This window comes from Artibeus jamaicensis, unplaced genomic scaffold, assembly GCF_021234435.1.
Source record: "Artibeus jamaicensis isolate MK-2021 breed Jamaican fruit bat unplaced genomic scaffold, CSHL_Jam_final contig_2259, whole genome shotgun sequence".
In the NCBI taxonomy this organism is placed as follows: domain Eukaryota; kingdom Metazoa; phylum Chordata; class Mammalia; order Chiroptera; family Phyllostomidae; genus Artibeus; species Artibeus jamaicensis.
The window spans coordinates 1,555,402-1,575,466 of record NW_026521468.1 but is presented as its reverse complement, the minus strand read 5'-3'; the positions used below and the strand labels follow the sequence as shown (position 1 = coordinate 1,575,466).

Sequence of the window (20,065 nt, the reverse complement as noted above, 5' to 3'; positions counted from 1 at the left end):
AGGCACTGGGGGTTGCTGGGTACAGGGGGGCAAAGGGAGAAAAATCAAGATGACTGTCATAGCATAATCAATAAAATATAATTTAAAAAAGAAATAGAGTCAGATGTGAATAAAGCAAGAATAAATGCAGCCCATAAACAGGTGTTTGGGGGGACTGGTAGGTGTGAGGGATCTGTATCAAGGAGTTCCAGGTTAGCTTCAAATCCTGAAGTGAGACGTGGGGATGGTGCAATCAATGGATAAGATCTTCAAGAAATCAGTGGCTCCTCCATGTTTCCCAGGAAACCTGTCCCCTGACAGCACCGCCTTGGAAACCTTAGGGCTAGAGCTGTACCACCTCGACCCCTGAGCACTTGGTGTTGGCACCCAATGTCAGACGCTTTTAAAAGGACGCTCAGGTGACCCGACCAGTAGGGCGATCGGGACAGTGCGCACGCGCCGGAGGAGGCGCGGGGCGGGGCCACGCGCGGGGGTGGGGCCTCGGTGCGCAGGCGTCCTGGTGGAGGGTGCCTGCGGCTCCGGATGGAGGGTGAGTGAGTAAACAAGCCCGGGCCGGGCGGTGGGGCCGGGCCTGGGCACCTCTCCACCCTAGGCCTAGGCGGGAGAAGCGAAGGGGTCAGGGAATTGGGAGGAAAGGGAAGGGCACGCTGCCTGTCTACGAGGAGTAGTGGGGCGCCCACTCCCGGTTCCGAGGGCTGGGGGACGGGGGCGACGGGGCGAGTGAACCCCCGGCCAGGACCGCGTCTGAGGTGGAGAGGGCGGTGTGTCCGGGAGGTGGAGCGGCGGGGGCGGGTCCGGAGACGAGGAATCCCGTTGGAGGGCGGGGTGGGTGGGTAGGCGGGAGCCCCAGAGTAGTGAGGGCGTGGGTGGGCGGTGGTACCTGCGGAGGCCCTTAGCTAGGTGGATTCCCACGGACCTGGGGCTGTGAACCGGGAGGGCCGGACACAGGGGCTCAGCTTGGGGGTGTTGAGGAAGGGGTGGCAGTAAAAAAACAGGAAGGGGCTGGGTGGGGTGAGGCGAGGGAGGTCCTAAATTGGAAAATAAAATTGGGCTCTCACGGGGTGGAAGCGGTGCAGACGCCTCCTTAGGTTTGGGGCGCTGGGCGCCTCTCGCCAAGTTTAGTCTCGCACCTGTTCTTGCCCACCTCGGAATTTTCCTGGGGTTCAAACAGTAGAAGGGAAAGAACCTTAAAGAAAAATTGCAAGGTGTTGTGTTTGGGACGTGCGCGTTAGAAAATGTGGGACAAACTTATTTCAGCAAAAAGTAACTACTGATAAATTGTTTGGTTGGCTAGGAGAGGGAAGGAATGTGGAAGGATGTTAGTGCAGCGGGTCGAATATTAAGAGCGGGCTTTTGTAGGTGAATTGTAAGGATGTAGATATATGGAGAGCCTAGGTGTGGATTCTGGCTAGAGGGATGAGGGTAAGGAAAGGAGCCCAGGCGAACGATGTACTATGTGCTCATGAGGACCGCATAGAGAATGTGCTCCGTTTCTCCACGTTTGCTGCGAAACCGGCATTGAATGAAGTTTCCAGCCTCAGAAGTTGCTGTCAGAGGTTCTGTGAGAGCTTGTCTATTTTAAGCCTTGGAATCCCCAGGGCTGGGATGGTTTGGCATTGATAAAAGAGATTACTCACTTACATAGAAGAAAGTGTGCGTTTGAAGATAAGTACGGTTTTATACCACAATTACAATAGAGGCCAGGATTATCTATAAAAATGTAATGATGTTACTGTCAAGGTTTATTTATGTTGAGTGTGTGTATCACAGTATGAATTAACTCTCCCGGAACTGGGATATTTGTTTGTTTGATTTTTATCCTCACCCAAGGACTTTTTTCATTGCTTTTACAGAGAGAGGGAGAGAGAAAAGCATCGATTGGTTGTCTCCCATAAGCACCTTGACCAGAGATTGAACCAAAACTTAGGTATGTTCCTTGAACCGAGAATCCAACAGCTAACCCTTCAATTACTGGACTTTGCTGCAACTAAGTGAACCACATTGGCCAGGGCCTGTTTGTCTGTTTTATTCACGGATGTTCCCTAAGTACCTAAAACAGTGCCAGACACACAGTAGGTGCTCAGTACATATTTGTGGGACACATACATTGCAGGCAGATCTCTGGGTCTGGCAGTCAGAGATCTGGATCCTAACTCTGCTCCTAATTGGCAGAGTCCTTGTAGTCCAATCATGGAACTTGATGTCAAAACACAGCCTTAAAACTACAAGGTTGATATGGTTTCATTATGCTGTTATTTGAATTCTCTTTGAAACAGCACTAGAATAAGGAGCCTAGAATTAAAACAATGAAATTTTTACTACCAAGACCACTTTTGTGAGAAGGCAAAAGGTGAGAAAATATAGTTGGACTTGTTTCTCTTGTCTTACTTGCCTTTGAATTAGTCTGCCTTTAAGGAAAACTATTTAAAGTATTGATTTTGTGGGTTTAATTTTCAATATCTGAAATCTGGCTTCCTTAGTCCTCTGAGAATCAGTTTCTGCCCTTAATTCATGCTTTATGTGAAGCATGTAACAATTCATTTCCTTAAATAGTATATCTTTTTCCTGTTTTAGAATAAGTGTTAAAAGTTTCTACTTTGGACCTTACTGGTGTGGCTCAGTTGGTTGGGCATCATTCTGCAAACTGAAAGGTTGCTGGTTCAATTCTGGTCAGAGCACATGCCTGGGTTTTGGGTTTGGTCCCTGGTGGGGGGCACATAAGAGAGGCGATCCATGTTTCTCTCTCACAGTGATGTTTCTTTCACTGTCTTTCCCACTCTCTATAAAATCAATAAAATGGTTTTTGGGTTTTTTAAAAGATTTTATTTATTTATCTTTAGAGGGGAAGGGAAGGAGAGAAATATCAATGTATGGTTACTTCTCATGGATCCCCTGCTGGGAACTGGCCTGCAACCCAGGCATGTGCCCTGACTGGGAATCGAACCACGATCCTCTGGTTCACAGGCCTGTGCTCAATCCATTGAGCTATACCAGCCAGGGCTGGTTTTTTTGTTTTTTTTTTTAAATAAAAGTAAGTTTCTACTTTGTTAACTGGCAACTTATGAAAAAAAGTTGGAGGCAACAACACTAAAAACACATTACAATTCTACATAGGGTAGTTGAAATTAACAGAGAAAAAAAGGCATGTGGAGAAAGGCATAGCGAATTACACCAGTTATATTAGGATTGAGGGGGAGGATTTAAAAAGGGAAAACTGCTCTTAGGGAATACCTCCATTCTAGGAAGTCCCAGCTTTTTTTCTTTTTAAGTTTGTTCAAACTGTGTTTTGGGCTGTTTTCTGTCTCTCTAGTCCATCAGCCTGTGAGTTGAGACTTGAGAGCTCGAAAACGTAAAGTGAAGAATTACTTAATGGACAGTTAGAGTTACGTGCTTCTCGTGTGTTGTGTTCTCTGACTTGCCCTAATTGATTCAAAATGGAATAACTAAAAAGCCTTATTTTTATTGAATGATAATGAGCAGTCACTAAATATTAAACTTTGTGCTAGTGTAGTACAGAATCGGCCAAGATAGCTGTTAGGAGATTGCTTTAACTATTCTAAGTGATTGTTGTGTATCCTAAGAGCTAGTGTTTTCCTTTGGGTCTCACAAAAAAAAAAATCAATCTGTCTTTGATATTTATCACCATTGTCTCCAGTGCAAGTGATCTTATTCTTTTAATGAAGCAACACTAGGAAATATTAGTGCTATAATTTTATTTTAAATAGAATTCAGGATCACAGCTTCCTGTGAGGTGTTTTTATTCTTTCTTTTGTTTTTTTGAAGATTTTATTTACTTATTTTTAGAGAGAAGGGAAGGGAGGGAGAAAGAGAGGGAGAGAAACATTGATGTATGAGAGATACTTGCCTCTTGCACGCCCCTTGCTGGGGACCTGGCCCACAACTCAGACATGTGCCTTGACTGGGAATTGAACCTGAGACCTTTTGGTTCCCAGGCCAGCACTCAATCCACTGAGCCACACCAGCCAGGGCAGGTGTTTTTTTCTAAGTTTATAGTTCCCAGAACCTCAAACTAATAACAAATGTAAATATCTTGGAGAAGTGGGAGAGTGAGTATAAGTTAAAGATGTGTTTAATACAGCCTACTTGAAGGATCTGTCATATATCTGGCCACAGAGTTGACATTAACAGGGATGTCTATGAAATTGGTGATTGCCACACCGACTCAGCTGTGCGATACTAAAGCCATTTGCAGAGGTAGGTTCATCCCTACCGTTTATGTTTCATCTTCACCATGAACTGAAAAGGAAAGGGTGAGGTGGAAAATTTTAAAATCTACAGGCATTACTTAGCCTGTTGTTTAATAAAATTATTTGTTACAAAAGAGAAAGTAAGACAAGCTTCTGCAAAGGGACACCTTTTTGTGGATAGAAGAATTTCATAGTTTGGAATTTTTACATTCTGATCTCAATCTAAGGTTAAGAATATTGTTCCTAGCCCTGGATGGTGTGGCTCAGTGAATTGAGTGCCAGCCTGTGAACCAAAAGGTTGCTGGTTTGATTCCCGGTCAGGGCACACGCCTGGGTTGCAGACCAGGTCCCCAGCTAAAGGTGTGTGAGAAGCAAGTGATTGATTATCTCTTGCATATCGATGTATCTCTCCGTGCCTTTCTCTCTCCCTTCCCCAATCCCTAAAAATAAATAAATAAATAAATCCATTTGAAAATAAAATCAGACTGTTGTTCCTAAAATCTTTTATCTCCAAACATTTCAAAACTGGTTTTCCATTTCTAACTAGTGGCAAACTACAGTCTGGTTTAAGCCTTTGAAACAAATTGAGATCCAATTTTCTAGGGAAAGATTTCCAAGTTTTTAATAGCATTCTTTTCCCATAGATATTTGAATTGTAAATAAGGTAGTTACTATTTCTAATTGTCAAATATTAAAATTTTTTTTCAAAGGTTTTATTTATTTTTAATACATAAAAGTTTGGAGAGAGGAAGGGAGTGAGAAAGAGGAAACATCAGTATGTGGGTGCCTTCTGTGCGCCCCCTACTGGGGACCTGGCCTGCAGTCCAGCAACCTTATGGTTCACAGGTTGGCACTCAATCCACTGAGCCACATTAGCCAGGGCAACTTATTTTTTTTCTTTAATCTGCTTTATTGAGGTAAAATTTCACATGTAATAAATTATTCATTTCATGTATATAGTTCAGCAAGTTTTCATAAAAGTACATAGTCAAATAACCATTATCACACCAAAGGTATAGAAAAGTTTATCATCCCCAAAAAGTGCTTTTACACTCCTTTCCTTTTAATCGCTTTCCCCAACCCCAGCCCCTAATGATCCCTAATCTACTTTCTGTCAGTGTACATTTGCCCTTTCTAGAATTTTTGTAGTGGAATCATATAGTATGTCATTTTTTTGTGGCTGATTCCTTTCACTTAGCATAATGCTTTTGAAATGTGTTGTGCATGTATAGGAACTGTTCATTCCTTTTTATTGCTGAGTGGTATTTCATTGTGTGTATATACTGCACTTTGTATGCATTTGCAGATCCCTAAATATTTGTCTTGTTTGCACTTTTTGGCTCTTATGAATAAAGATGCTATGAACATTTGTGTACAGGTCTTTGTGGGGACATATATTTTCATTTCTCTTGGAAAATTAGAAATTGTATGTCAGGTTACATGGTAAGTATATATTTAACTTAGTTTATGTATTTATACTTGTCCAACTGGTTTCCAAAGTGTCTGTACCACTGAGCACTTCTGCCTCTGCTGTATGAGGATTCCAGTTTGTTCTGTATCCTCACCACCAGTTGGTAATACCAGTTTTTTTTTTTTATTTTAGCCATTTCAGTGGGTTGTAAGAGTACATCCCTGTGGTTTTGATTTGCGTTTCCCTAATGCTTAATAGTGCTGAGCATCTTTTTGTGCACATTTTTGTCATTTCTATATACTTTTTGGTGAAGAATCTGTTTAGATGTTTTTGGGGGGTTTTTTTTGCTATTTTATTGTGTTTTGGAGTTATTTATATACACTTATTTTTAAACTTCTTGACCAAAACATGTTTTGGAGGGGTTTTTTCCCCAAGATTTTATTTATTTTGTTTTTAGAGAGAGGGGACATGAGGGAGGAGGAAAGGGAGAGAAACATTGGTTGGTTGCCTCTTGGACATGCCCAGACTGGGACCGAACCCACAACCCAGGCATGTGCCCTGACCAGAAACCGAACCAGTGACCTTTCGCTTTGTAAGATGATGCCCTAGCAGCTGAGCCACCAGTGGGTCAGGGCACAGGTTTTGGAGTTTAGTTTCAGTGCATATGTGAACTAAGTGAACATAATGAAAAGTTCTAATACTTAGTAATAGCTTAGTACTAAACTGAAACATAAATGCTGTTTTGCATGTCTACGAACTAAAGAACAGATCTAATAGAAATATAAATATTTTTATGTGCCATTCCCACTGCTGAAGAGGAGTAAACCCATTTCTCCAAATCTGCTGTAGTGAATGCTAAGTGTTTTGTTTGCTTAATTAAAAAACAATACTTGAAGTGATAGTGGTTGGTTAGTGTCAGATGCTATGAGAGCCAGTCTGTGGCTATTTATTTTAATCATACCTGTCTGTTCCCAATAGTATGTCTCATCTTCCTCGCACACTCTGCAGGGATTGGCTAACTGCCGCATAAACATTCAGAGACATTGAAGACCCATTAAAAGGCAAAGCAAAATAAATAATGCCTCACTGGTCACATGAAAGTCAAATACTATTTTTATTTTAAAAGGAGGAAGTGTGGTTGTTTTACAGTATGATGATTAAAACAATGGCATTTTTGTGTATAAGGGTATTCTCTGGCTAAATAACATTTTTGAGTAAAATTAGAAGTGCCATTAATTACTGGACTATTTTGGTGTATTTACTGTTGACTCAACTTTTGGCAAAATATGGGAGATCACATTTGCAGTTATAACTCCTTAAATAAAAATACTGATATTTTTCTGTGGCTGTCTACTCTGAGAAGTCTACACACACACACACCCTAGCAGCTGTGAATTATGTTTTTTTCTATTACTTGATCTCCAGTTTTAAATGAATGCAGCAAACTACTGAACTCACCATACCAAAAAGGGAAATGAGTTCCAAAACAAATGAGAAAGGGAGTTAAAACCCAGTTTTTGAGGCATTTGCGAAGACTCACTGGGTCGTGATCTGTAACATTTGGGCCACTTGCCCAACATCGCAGTTAGGGTAGCTGCAGGTTTCTCAAGGAGGCAGTCGTGTCCTCCGTTTGAACCATTTTTTCATTTTCTGCAGTAGACTATTAATCTTGTCCTACAGAAATTATATGAACAACTACTTAATACTACGTGGGAGTGTGGTGTGTGTTCATAAATAGTTGTATCAGTCAGAGTCCCTCTTTTGGCCCCATTCCATAGAAGAATGAGAAATATTGAAAAGAGGGAGAAGAGAGGCGGTGCAATTCGCAGGAGAGAAATTCGGGTCAGCTTAATTTTTTTTTATAACCCAGCATTTTAACACTCTGAGATTCAAATTCCTAGTTTATGCTGTTTTTTCCTTCTTCCAGAGAGAATATTTAACTCAGGGAATTCTGTTTTTAAGAACTTGAATCATCCTTGGCTGGTGTAGCTCAGTGGATTGAGTGCAGGCTTACAAACCAGACAATCGCGGTTCGATTCCCAGTCAGGGCACATACTGGAGTTGCACACCGGTTCCCTGCAGGCCACTTCCCAGCAGGGGACGCACGAAAGGCAACCATACATTGATACTTCTCTCCCTCTCTCCTTCCCTTCCCCTCTAAAGATTAAAAAAAAAAAACAAAAAAACTTGAATCAGTTAAGTTTATAGTAAACAGTGAGTCTGTCTTGCATTTTTACTATTCCTTCCTTCCTTCATTTATCCTCTAAGTTTCTGATAGCATTACGTCAGTCTGTTTGGTCCGGCAAGTGAAACCAAGTCCCCGGGCGTGAGTGTGATCATCACGACTGGGCTGTGGCGTGTGCGTGGCAGTGGGTTCAGTTTTGCTATTTTCCTGTCTGTGCTGTCAGTTCTCGTGGGAAGAAGCAAGTAATTAAAAAATGATTCTTTAGAAGAAATATAATAGTAAACTCGAAAAGAAAATATTTTTTTTAATTTATTTTTTTAAATTGATTATGCTGTTACAGTTGTTCTATTCCCCCCTTCATTCCCCTCCACCCTGCCCCCCCAACCCCACCATTACCCCCCTTTAGTTTATGTCCATGTGTCTCAAGTCCTTTAGGTTCTATATTTCCCATGCTATTCTTGCCCCCCCGATCTATTTTCTATCTACTGTCTATGCTACTTATTTTCTGTACCTTCTCCCCCCATCTCCTCCTCCCACTCCCCTGTTGCTAACCCTCCTTGAGATCTTCATTTCTATATTTCCACTCCTGATCTAGCTGTTCTTTTAGTTTGCTTTCGTTTTAGGTGTGGTTGTTAATAACTGTGAGCTTGTTGTTCTTTCACTGTTCATGTTTCTTTAACTTCTTTTTCTTAGATAAGTCCCTTTAACATTTCATATAATAAGGGCTTGGTGATGATGAACTCCTTGAATTTGGTCTTATCTGAGAAGCACCTTATCTGTCCTTCCATTCTAAATGAAAGTTTTGCTGGATAGAGCAATCTTGGTTGTAGGTCTTTAGATTTCATGACTTGGAATATTTCTTTCCAGTCCCTTCTTGCCTGTAAGGTCTCTTTTGAGAAATCTGCTGACAGTCTGATGGGGATTCCTTTGTAGGTGATTGTCCCCTTAGCTCTTGCTGCTTCTAGGATTCTCTCCTTCATTTTAATTTTGGCTAATGTAATTATGATATGCCTTGGTGTGTTTCTTCTTGAGTCCAACTTTTTTGGTACTCTCTGGGCTTCTTGGATTTCTTGGAAGTCTATTTCCTTTGCCAGATTGGGGAAATTTTCTTTTATTATTTGTTCCAAATAATTTTTCCACTGGTGGTTGTGTCTTTCCCCCTTCTGGTACCCCTATAATTCGGATATTGGAGCGTTTAAAGATGTCCTGGAGGTTCCTAAGACTCTCCTCATTTCTTTGAATTCTTGCTCCTTGACTCTTTTCTGTTTGGCCATTATTTGGTTTCTTCTGGTCCACTCCATTGATTTGAGTCCCAGTTTCCTTTTCAACGCTGTGGGTTTCCTGTGGAATTCCATTCATTTCCATTAATTTAGCCTTCATATGTTTCTCTAATTTGTGGCTATAATCAACCAGATCTGTGAGGATCCTGATGACCAGTGTTTTAAACTGTGCGTCTGAGAGTTTTGCTATTTCTTCGTCGCTTAGATTTATCTCTGGGGCTTTGAGGTCTTCCTGCGACATTTTTGGTCTGTTCTGGCCCTTTAAATGTGAGAAGCGGCGCCTTGGAGTCCCAGGTCGCTGGGTTGTGACGCTGTATGTGGGGGCGTGGTCAGAGCGGGGGAAATGGCGGAGCCCTCTATCGCTGCCGCAGCCGCAGCCGGTCCAACCGCCCACTCCCTCGCTCGCGCGCAATTAGGCAACCGCAGTCAACTCGCTGCACCGCCTCCCCACTGTCTCCTCTGCAGTCGCTCACCCGGTGGGTTGCTCGGTCGCTCACTAGGTCCAATCCTGGGTTTGGAACCCGTGCGTCTGGATTCGCGCGTCTGGATTCCGCGCCCAGGTCCGACCGAGCCCTCCTTTGCAACTCCTCACTAGACGTCGGTTTCGCCCCTTACCGGTTGGGCTGAAGAATTTGTTGTTGGCGGACTTCCGAAAAGTTCAGTTTTCCGTGTTCTGGTTGTGTTTTCTGATGCTAATATTTAGTTGTCCCTAAACTTGGTTGTGTGAGGAGGCACGGCACATCCACCTAAACCTCCGTCTTGGTGGAAGTCCAGAAAATATTTTTAAAGAAATTTTAAAAAACAGAGTCTGAAACTTTAGTTTCTGTTTCAAATTTTGGCTCTTCCTAGCTCCTTGGAGTGTTTTCAGAAACTTAAAATATTAGGTTAAGTGAGCTGAACTGGTGGTTCTCTAGGAAACCTAAATAGTGAATATAGAGTAAAAACATAATCCTGTAGGTTTTGTTGAATTTTTAAATGTACGTAATATTTGTTCTTTCCCTGAAATAATTGATGGGGCTGCAGGCTGAGCCTAGAAATTGGTTCAGAAAAGCAGAATCGCGAACTTGGTGATTGCGAGACTATATCTGTACACGTGACTGGAAGGAGAGAATTGAGTGAATAGAGGACCCTCCCGACATCAGCATCTAGTATTGCTGAGACAGTGGGATCACTGACTTCAAGACCACTCTCTGTTCTCTTTTGAAAACCCGAACATTTGTTTTGCCTTCATATCTTACTGTTCCTCTGAAGAACAGAAGGCACATTAGAAAACCCAGCCCTTTCTCTTGCCTTCTATGGGTAGGTAGTGTGTGTTATACATAAGTACTTCTTTAACACTGTGACTCTTAAACACAAAGTTATTGCCAGCGTTACATATTTCCATATGTCTTGGGTTTGACTTGGAGGTGAAATTGGGCTGTTGTCACATCCTCCTGTATTGCTGAGGGTGTGACGCGGTTCATCAGCAGATGCAGTTTTATAGCTCGGGTCTTTCCATGACCCCTTTGATCCTGACTTCATTCTTGCTGAACATTTCTTTTACTCCAAGTAGTGAGTAGGCTTCAAAATTTCCAAGTAATTCAAGCTCCTAAATATCTATGAGAGAACTTCTTGGCCACAAAATTAAAAACAAGTTGTCACAAGAAGACAAAGGGTAAGCTCTTTGGTAATGAGACCAGGAATTAAAAGATTTTCCCATCAGGGGAAATCTTCTAATTGAAACTTTGTGTTGAACTCATAGATTTGGGTTCCTTAAATGTATGTCTTTATGAATAAATGTAGCGGGGATGAAAGTAGAACTGACCGTGTTTGAATTTGAGGAATGCTTTATTTTGAGGCAGTAAAGTGCTGTTTCTCATCCCTGTCTCTGTTAGATTACAGCAAAATGGATATACCAAACCCACCAACTTCCAAATGTATCACTTACTGGAAAAGAAAAGTTAAGTCTGAATACATGAGACTTCGACAATTGAAACGGCTTCAGGCAAACATGGGCGCAAAGGTAAAGAATAATTCCTGAGTGAAAGTCTCTGTGTTTTAATACATTGATTCTATGTGGAGGGGTTGAATTTTTTTTTTTAATTCTCTTAAAATCCTAACAACTTTTTTCTTGGCTTTGCTAGGCTCTGTATGTAGCAAATTTTGCAAAGGTTCAAGAAAAAACCCAGATTCTCAATGAAGAATGGAAGAAGCTTCGTGTTCAGCCTGTCCAGTTGATGAAGCCTGTGAGTGGGCATCCTTTTCTCAAAAAGGTACTTCCGGGTGTCTGAGCTCAGCCTTCCTCTCTTATATTTGTGATTAGAAAATAAGGATAATGACACAGCGGTTATACTCAGTTTTGAATAACGAGGATGGAAATTCTGTAGCTTAAAGCAGAAACTTTTGTCTGTTGTTCTCATTTAATGAGCATAATCACAGGTTTTTCATGGAAAAACAAAACATTTGGCTGTGGCCGGTGTGGCTCAGTGGATTGAGCACCGCCAGCCTGTGTACCGAAGGGGCCCCTGTTCGATTCCCCGTCAGGGCACCTGTCTGGGTTGCAGGCCAGGTCTCTAGTTGGGGGCGTGGGAGAGGCAACCGATCGATATTTCTCTGGCACATCGGTGTTTCCCTCCCTCTCTTTCTCTTTCCCTTCTCTCTCTGAAAAATGAACAAATATAATCTAAATAAATAAATAAAGTTTTCTCTCTACCTATTCCTATTTAGGAAAAAAAGAAAAACAAGACATGTGGTGTCTACCTTCCTGGGTTCTGTATCCAGGCTTAACACAGCCTCTTTTTGTGCCTGGTTAGGCACCTTCAGCACGTTGACACTGGAAAAGGGTCCAGGGGTGCCCTGGATAATGGGCAGGAGGGTAGCGATCAGAGAGATACCCTTGATTGGAAATGAACAAGTTTTCTTGTTTTGTAGAGCAATACTATTTTTAAAATACAAAAAGCAGGCAGTGTATTGAGAGTGATTTTGTTTCCCAAAGCAGGATATGACTATGATTTGTTTTGCTTTCCCCTGCACTGTCTGCGTCACTTGTGCAGCTTGGTTGGTGTCTGCTGTCTTAAAGTTTAGGTCTTCAGGAAGACTTCCTCCTGTGCCTCCTCATAGGACTTTCAGAGGCCCTTTACTGTTGTTCGCAGCCCAAGGAGACCAGCAGTTTTAGGTCGAAATAAGAAGCAGGTGTGGGATTTGAATAAACATCATTGAGTATGGGAAGCACTGTGCTGGATCGGTAGAGGATGCAGAGGTGAATTAGAGACAGTCCTGCTTTCCACAGGTTTACAGTGCAGTGCTTCGTTTTAGGAGCTGACTGCCACAAAACATTTAGCTTATGTGAAAGAATTGGAAGGCTACTAGGGTCATTTTGGAAGGAAACTCTGATTCTGTCTTGGGCTGCGTCCTTGCCTTCCCCCTCTCCATGTTGTTGTTTATGTTTCAGTGTACCATAGAGAGCATTTTCCCGGGATTTGCAAGCCAGCACATGTTAATGAGGTCTCTGAACACAGTTGCCTTGGTTCCCATCATGTATTCCTGGTCCCCTCTCCAGCAGAACTTTATGGTATGTATTGAAAGCACTGGTAGTTGTTTAAACTCTTGCAATTTTTTATGTTGACATGCTGGTACTCCTCTTAAGATAAATATTGTCAGAGTACACTTAACAAAGCTTAGACATGCAGGGCAGAATGCTTTTGTAATTTATGTACTCTGAAAAGTAGATTGCAAGTCGTTCTAACTTGTTAGATGTGCTCTCTAAGGTTTTTCCTGCATTAGTGCTGGTTCTTTTTTGAATGAGTGAGACTGGGCAAGACTCCAGTTTTTCCTTACTACCCTGGCCCAATTTTGTAACATTCTGTGCAGTTAAATGCAGTCTAAATCAAAACACTTGAGGCTTAAGCAGGTTGACAACTCCCTGCCCATGGCTTAGTCCTTTCTGAATCCCCTAAAGGCAAGATGCTGTGAAAGCACCTGAGCTAAATGAGGTGCACAGGGATCCACAGTCCTTTCATCTGGGCCTTTGTGCTGACTCCTGCCGGGGTCATTTGTGGTCCCGATAAGCAGTCTTCTCTTCATACTGCCATTGCTTATCATCTGCCTGGCGACAGATAACATTTCTGACTAGAATGGGATATAGGTTTACAAAAGGGAATCCTCTCTTAAAATAAAAGTTCAGAGTAACTTTACTTTGATAGTTGAGGATTTGAGAATGACTATGTTCTCTGCTGAACCAAAAAATGAAAAAAATTATTAGTATTGCTTATTGCCAGAAAATATTTGTAGTTCATACTGCGATTGATTTTGACATTCCCACTAAGTATATATTTTTATTTTTATTTGATTTTCGAGGAGACAGGGCAGGGGGAATAGAAAGAAAGGGGAGAGACATGGATTTGTTGCTCCATTCGTTTTTGCATTCATTGGCTGCTGCTTGAATAGGCTGTGACTAGGGATGAACCTGCAACCTTGGTGTGCCAGGACAGCGCTCTGACCAACTGAGCCACCTGGCCAGAGCAATGGCCAGTTTTCAAAATGCGGGGAACTGTGAACACAGGCATTTGTAGGAGATTCAAGCAGCAAATAAAGCTCAGCAAAGATTTAGTTAAACAGAAAAGAGGAGCTGCATAGTGGATTCATGGAACGAATCACATCTGGTTTGATTTCAGGTAGAAGATGAAACTGTTTTGTGCAATATCCCCTACATGGGAGATGAGGTGAAAGAAGAAGATGAAACTTTCATTGAAGAGCTGATCAATAACTACGATGGGAAAGTCCACGGTGAAGAAGGTAGTGGTGCTGGGCTCTTTGGGAGAAAACTTTGTGCCTCTTCTTTGGTCCATCATCATCTTTTATCTGCTGCCTTGCAATGCGCACACTAGAGAACATTCCAGTGTAGTCACCTGGCTCAGAATAGTTTTATATTAAAAATATTCCAGTTAAATTTTAAAAGGAGTTGGGACAGAAAAGGATCATATAGTAATTGGTGACAGGAGAAAGTTACGTGTACAATTGGTTTGATTTTAGAAGTTTTTTATAAATCCATCCTAGGCCACTGATTCTTCACTTTCCATTCTCCGAGAATGGCAGTGAGCTGAACTCTGTTCTACGGCCCTGATCCCGATGTCCCCGAGGTCGATATCTCAGAAGTTGGCTATGATATCCTGCCTTTCCCAGAAGAAGGTCATTTGGATTTAGTAGTTCTGGAAAATGCTGTCATTGTGCAAGAAGTGGGGAGATGGGGAGAGACTCCCATGGATTTGCAAACCAGTAGCCTCACCTGCTCTTTTGACAATTGTGGGCGCTGATAAGATGTTGTTGAAGTGCATTTATCCTCTACGCCCCCTAGTGTTCAAAGACTTTCTCCTAAGGTGTAGTGTAACTTCATATAATACGATTTTAGAAAAAAATGCTGTCTTTTTCAAAGAAGTCACTACTGGCCAATTAGCAGCAAAATCAAGTACATTTTCATTGTATCATTCTTTTTCTGTCCCACTTATATTATTTGCACATTTCTCTGAGGTTTTGGACCATAAATACAGTGTGACCTGTGACTGTAGAAGTGAAGTAACCCAGTAAGAATAAAGCCTATAACTCAATTTCCCACTCTAGTCAGCTGAACTGTTGCAGGTGTGTGAGCCTGTCAAATTATCGAAATTCCCTCCATGTAAACATGTACACACGTCACCCAGCTGGGCCTCGGGAGCCAGTACGAGAAGACCTTCCGAGGAGGACTGATGGCAGATGAAACAACCACTGCTCCTCCATTTAATCCTTATGTTTCAGAGATGATCCCTGGGTCTGTCCTCATTAGTGATGCTGTTTTTCTGGAGTTGGTCGATGCCCTGAATCAATACTCAGATGAGGAGGAAGAGGGGCACAATGACACCTCAGATGGAAAGCAAGATGACAGCAAAGAAGATCTGCCAGTGACAAGGAAGAGGAAACGACATGCTATCGAAGGTAAACAGCACTGCTTCCTTATTATCCTTCAAAGTGACGGGGACAGGGGAGAAGGAGGAAATAGAGTCACTGCTGGTGTTGGTTCACTTAAAATGAGGACAGTGACCGCTGACTAATCACTCACGAAGCTGCAACCCAGCTGAGAAGAAGTAGAACTTAGAGTGCAGTTTCCACTTCCGTTATAAAAGTGGTGTATTTGGAAAACATGAAAAGTTACAAAGAACAGAATGAAATTACCTCGTAATCCTGCTCCCTAGGAATAAACAGCATTAAGATTTCCTTCTAGACCTAAAGAAATGTAAAATGTGTGTATATAATACTATTACACTGTTATATTTTAAATATATGTCATTTTTAAGTACATACATGTCAACCTGTTTGTGTTATGTGAATTTGGGATTGTGCCGTGTGTGCATACACACATATATAATTCTGTTTCCCTTTTTTATGTAACCTTATGAGCATTTTTCCATGTTTTTAATATTTAATTATTTCATGTTTAATTATACACATTATTTAATTATGCCGTATGTCCAGGGACATAGTGTCTCTTTTGGTAAAACTATAAGTTATAATACAATATTAGTCTTGGGGTTTTTTTTTTTTAAGATTTTATTTATTTATTTTTAGAGAGAGGGGAAAGGGGGGAGAAAGAGAGGGAGAGAAACACCGATGTGTGAGAGATACATCGATCAGTTGCCTATCACATGCCTCCAAGTGGGGATCTGGCCTGCAGCCTAGGCATGTGCCCTGGAAGGGAATTGAACCAGTGACCTTTCACTTTGCAGGCCAGCACTCTATCCACTGAGCCACAAGAGCCAGGGCCAGTCTTGTTTTATCAGCATCAACATTATGATTGGATTCTGGTATATTCAGGTCTCCATAAAAACTGTGGTTTTCATCTCCAGCATCTATCTAAGGCAGTGAATTTTGTTAATGTATAAATGACTCTGATTTCTTTATTTACTGGTAGCCTATCAGATAAGTCCAGGTAGCCTTGACTTTCTTTAAAGGCTATTTCTAAACAGCCAGTGGTTAGATTTACAAACCAGCTCTAATCAAAATGCTGTGATAAAAGGAAAAATCATCAAATAGTCTCATTTGCATATTCTAATTATAGATAGCACTCAGGAGCTTTTTGTCTTTTTTAATCCAGGCAACAAAAAGAGTTCCAAGAAACAGTTCCCAAATGACATGATCTTCAGTGCAATTGCTTCAATGTTCCCTGAGAATGGTGTCCCAGATGACATGAAGGAGAGGTAGGGAAAGCTGTCCCTTCAGGCCATGTAGAGTGAGCGGGCAAAATTTTTATTCAGGCCTGCACTTTGGTTAGTAGGAAGCCTTATTTATGGTAAGTGCATGAGGATTTGCCCACACTTCTGATTATTACTTGGCTTACCCTGAAATACCCATTTCCACATTAAGGGTCCCTGGATTTCGAGTAAGTCTGGGCAGAGAGCTTTTATAATTCTGCCATTTTTCTGGAGAGTGACCCCAGCACCATCCTTATCAGATCTTCCCCTCCCCTACTTTCAGACATATGCCCACCCGTCATACCAACTTCATTGTACACCATTTGTACAATGTCCCTCCTACGAATTCCCACGCTCTCTTGGCTGACTGCACCTGGATGACTCTCAGCACCCAATCTGTGTTTGCCCAGTGGAGACAGTGTCTTGGAAGGAACTCTTACCTCTCTTTTCTTAAATAGGTATCGGGAGCTAACAGAGATGTCCGACCCCAATGCACTGCCCCCTCAGTGCACGCCCAACATCGATGGCCCCAATGCCAAGTCCGTGCAGCGGGAGCAATCACTGCACTCCTTCCACACACTTTTTTGCCGGCGCTGCTTCAAATACGACTGCTTCCTTCACCGTGAGTAGGCTGCTCTGAAATGCTCTCCTGTTTTCCCTTCCTAGTCACTATTTCCTTCTCTTTATTTTAGTTTGTCATACGGAGTTCTTGGCTTCCACTCTGAAGGTGGCTTGACTTAGGACCACTCTGTGTTTACATGTTGAGTTGTAGTGCAGTGCGCTTTGCAGGGTCAGGACAGAATAATCATTGATGTCATTGTTTCCTAATGCTTCCTAGCTTGAAAGGGTTGTGTTGGTACTGGAAGTGATTAAATTCTGTGCACCTTGATGGCAGCTGTTTATATCCAAATCCTCCCACACTGGCTCCCTAACGCGATTCTGTTCCTCCCTCTCCTGCCAAGTGGAGCAAACCACTGGAGACAGGACACTGTTGTGTTTTCCAGCTTTCCACGCCACCCCTAATGTGTATAAACGCAAGAACAAAGAGATCAAGATTGAACCAGAGCCATGCGGCACGGACTGCTTCCTTCTGCTGGTACGTCGTTCTGAAGCCGTTCTACCCTTGTTAACTCTTCGAGCAGGAAGTGCTCCTTGGGCTTTCTGCCCCTGGGAACACAAACCGAGTGAGGCAGTACATAGCACTTGGGGGTCGTAGAGTACAAATAAAACGGGACCTCAGCTCTGAAGGCGCTCCCAGATACGGAGGCAGTGGGGCCTCGGAGTTGGTCTTACGGGGTGAGGTTTGAAGAGCACTGATGGCTTTCCTGCCCCAGGTTATCATGTATGCAGACTTCAGAGCCTGAAGCTGTATTGTCTGAATTGAGCTGTGTGTTTATGTTTAACTTACAGAAATGTATATGCACACGTTCTATTTTACTACTTTTAGAAGTCAGTGCATATTCAAATGCTGGACTGTTTTCCCCTAAACTTTTTTTTTTTTTAAGATTTTGTTTATCTTTAGAGAGGAAGGGAAGGAGAGAAGGAGAGAAACATCAATGTGTGTGGTTGCCTCTCATGAGTCCCCTGCTAGTAACTGGCCTGCAACCCAGGCATGTGCCCCGACTGGGAATTGAACCGCGATCGTGTGGTTCACAGGCCCGCACTGAATCCACTGAGCTATGCCAGCCAGGGCTTCCCTAAACTTTTTATTAAGAAAATTTTCAGTTATGCAAAGAAATTGGAAGATACCTGTGTCCTCAATTTAATAGCTTTTTTCATATTGACTTTATTTCTATATTTGCGTGTATGTATTTTGTGCTGAGCCATTTGAAAATAAGTGCAGACATTGTGATGCTTGTTTGCTAAGTATTTCAGCAAGCATCTCCAAAAAATAAGGCATTCTCTTGGATATCACAGCTAAGAAAATTAACAAGAATTCCATAGCATCATCTATCTGTTACATATTCAGATTTTTTAGTGGAACCAGGAATAGCTGGTATCTTTTCAATCAAAGATCATACAGTCCATACATCATATTTGGTTATTGTATCTTCTCAACCTCTTTTATTATTTTAAATCTATTTATTGATTTGAGAGAGAAACATCAATTTGTTGTTCCATTGATTTATGCATTCACTGGTTGCCTCTTGGTCGTGCCCTGCCTGGGAATTGAACCTGGAACCCTGGTGTATTGGGATGATGCTCCAAGCAACTGAGGTACCGTACCTACCAGAGTTTCTCAGTCTTTTTTAATCTTAGATGATCACACCTTTCTTTCTTTTCTTTTGAAAAGTTAGGCTGGTTGTCTTGTAGGATGTCCCGTATTCTGGATCTGTCTGTCATTTCCTTCTGGTGCTATTTAACTTTTTACTCTGCCCCCTGTTTCCCATAAAGCTAGAATTAGCTTGGGAGGCTTCATTATACTCACGTTAAATATTTTGAGGAAAAATATAAGTGATACTGTGCATGTCACATCTTAGCATAGGTACATAATGCCAGATTCACTTAATTCAGAACTTTTCTTTTGAGCCCTGCCTGGTGTGGCTCAGTGGATTGAGCCATGGCCTGCAAACCAAAGGGTCGCAGGTTCAGTTCCCAGTCAGGGCACATGCCTGGGTTGTCGGCCAGGTCCCCAGTAGGGGATGTGTGAGAAGCAACCACGCATTAAAAAAAAGACACTTTTGGAATTGCCATTGATATCCTTATTAATGGTAAATCTTCATCCTTTACATGTAGATTTAGTTTTCAGAAACAGCTATAAGTCTTTGGGAACCAAGTGGGGTAAGAAGATAGATAATGAAGCTGAATGATAGTTATTTGGTCTTTAAAAAACGAGAAAAGAGCCCTGGCTGGTGTAGCTCAGTGAATTGGCTGCGGGCTGGGAACCAGGGGGTTGCGAGTTCTATTCCCAGTCGGGGCACATGCCTGGGTTGCAGGGCCGGGTCCCCAGTGGGGGCCACATGAGAGGCAACCACACATTGATGTTTCTGTCTTTCTCCCTCCCTTCTCCTCTGCCTAAAAATAAGTAAATAAAATCTTTAAAAAGAGAGAGAGAAGAGAAAAGCAAACCTGAAAAGCAAACCTGGCTGGTGTGACTCAGTTGTTTGGAGCATCATCCCATAACCAAAAGGTTGCAGGTTCAATTCCCAGTCAGGACGAATCCCTAGGTAATGGGTCCGATGCCCAGTCTGGGCTCGTATGGGAAGCAACCGTTTGATATTTCTCTCTCACGTGGATGTTTCTCTCTCTTCCTCCCTTTCTCTCTAAAAGTAATGAAATATATATCTTTGGGTGAGGATTAAAAAAACATAGCTATAAAATAGTGAAAATTATTCTTCCAAGTTTGATACACTGATTTAAAAGGAAGTTCCAAAATTAAGTAGTAATATTATACAAATTCAGCAATTACACGTTTTGTTGAAACAGAGGCAAGGCAGTAGAGTGTAAAGAGCAGTGTGGCTCCTGGTCCCCACGCTGGAAAAATGAGCTATATACCCTCCAGCAGGTTCCTCCCCCTTCCCCACCTCATTACCTCATCTACAGCAGAACGTGTTCTCAAATTTCGAACAATTAATATGCAAATGAATTTTAGATACAGCTCACTGGAAAGTGGAAGATGCATAGATTATATCTTTTTAAGATCACTTTGTAGGGCAGCTCTTTCACAAAGAGGTGGAAGTTACTAAGTTTTAGGGTGTTTGCTGAGCGGCTGTTATGTGGTCACACTTATCTGGGACAGCAAACAAACTAGAAAGACAGTGTTGCCGCACGTGAGCACAGGG

At 42.1% G+C, this 20,065-nt stretch overlaps 1 protein-coding gene across 8 annotated transcripts in view; it reads left to right on the top strand.

Annotated features, from left to right (window-relative positions):
* Positions 1-477: 477 nt before the first annotated feature.
* EZH1 (enhancer of zeste 1 polycomb repressive complex 2 subunit) overlaps positions 478-20,065 on the top strand; it is a 29,429-nt gene continuing 9,841 nt past the window's right edge. The window contains exons 1-10 of one of the 8 annotated variants that reach the window (XM_053660098.1): positions 478-529; positions 1,854-1,927; positions 10,959-11,086; positions 11,208-11,336; positions 12,515-12,634; positions 13,737-13,857; positions 14,854-15,030; positions 16,187-16,289; positions 16,742-16,905; positions 17,288-17,379. In XM_053660098.1, the coding sequence (XP_053516073.1) occupies positions 10,970-11,086; positions 11,208-11,336; positions 12,515-12,634; positions 13,737-13,857; positions 14,854-15,030; positions 16,187-16,289; positions 16,742-16,905; positions 17,288-17,379 (1,023 nt within the window). In that variant the 5' untranslated portion in view covers positions 478-529; positions 1,854-1,927; positions 10,959-10,969. The other 7 variants (XM_053660095.1, XR_008390629.1, XM_053660092.1 and 4 more) reach the window with 7 other exon arrangements.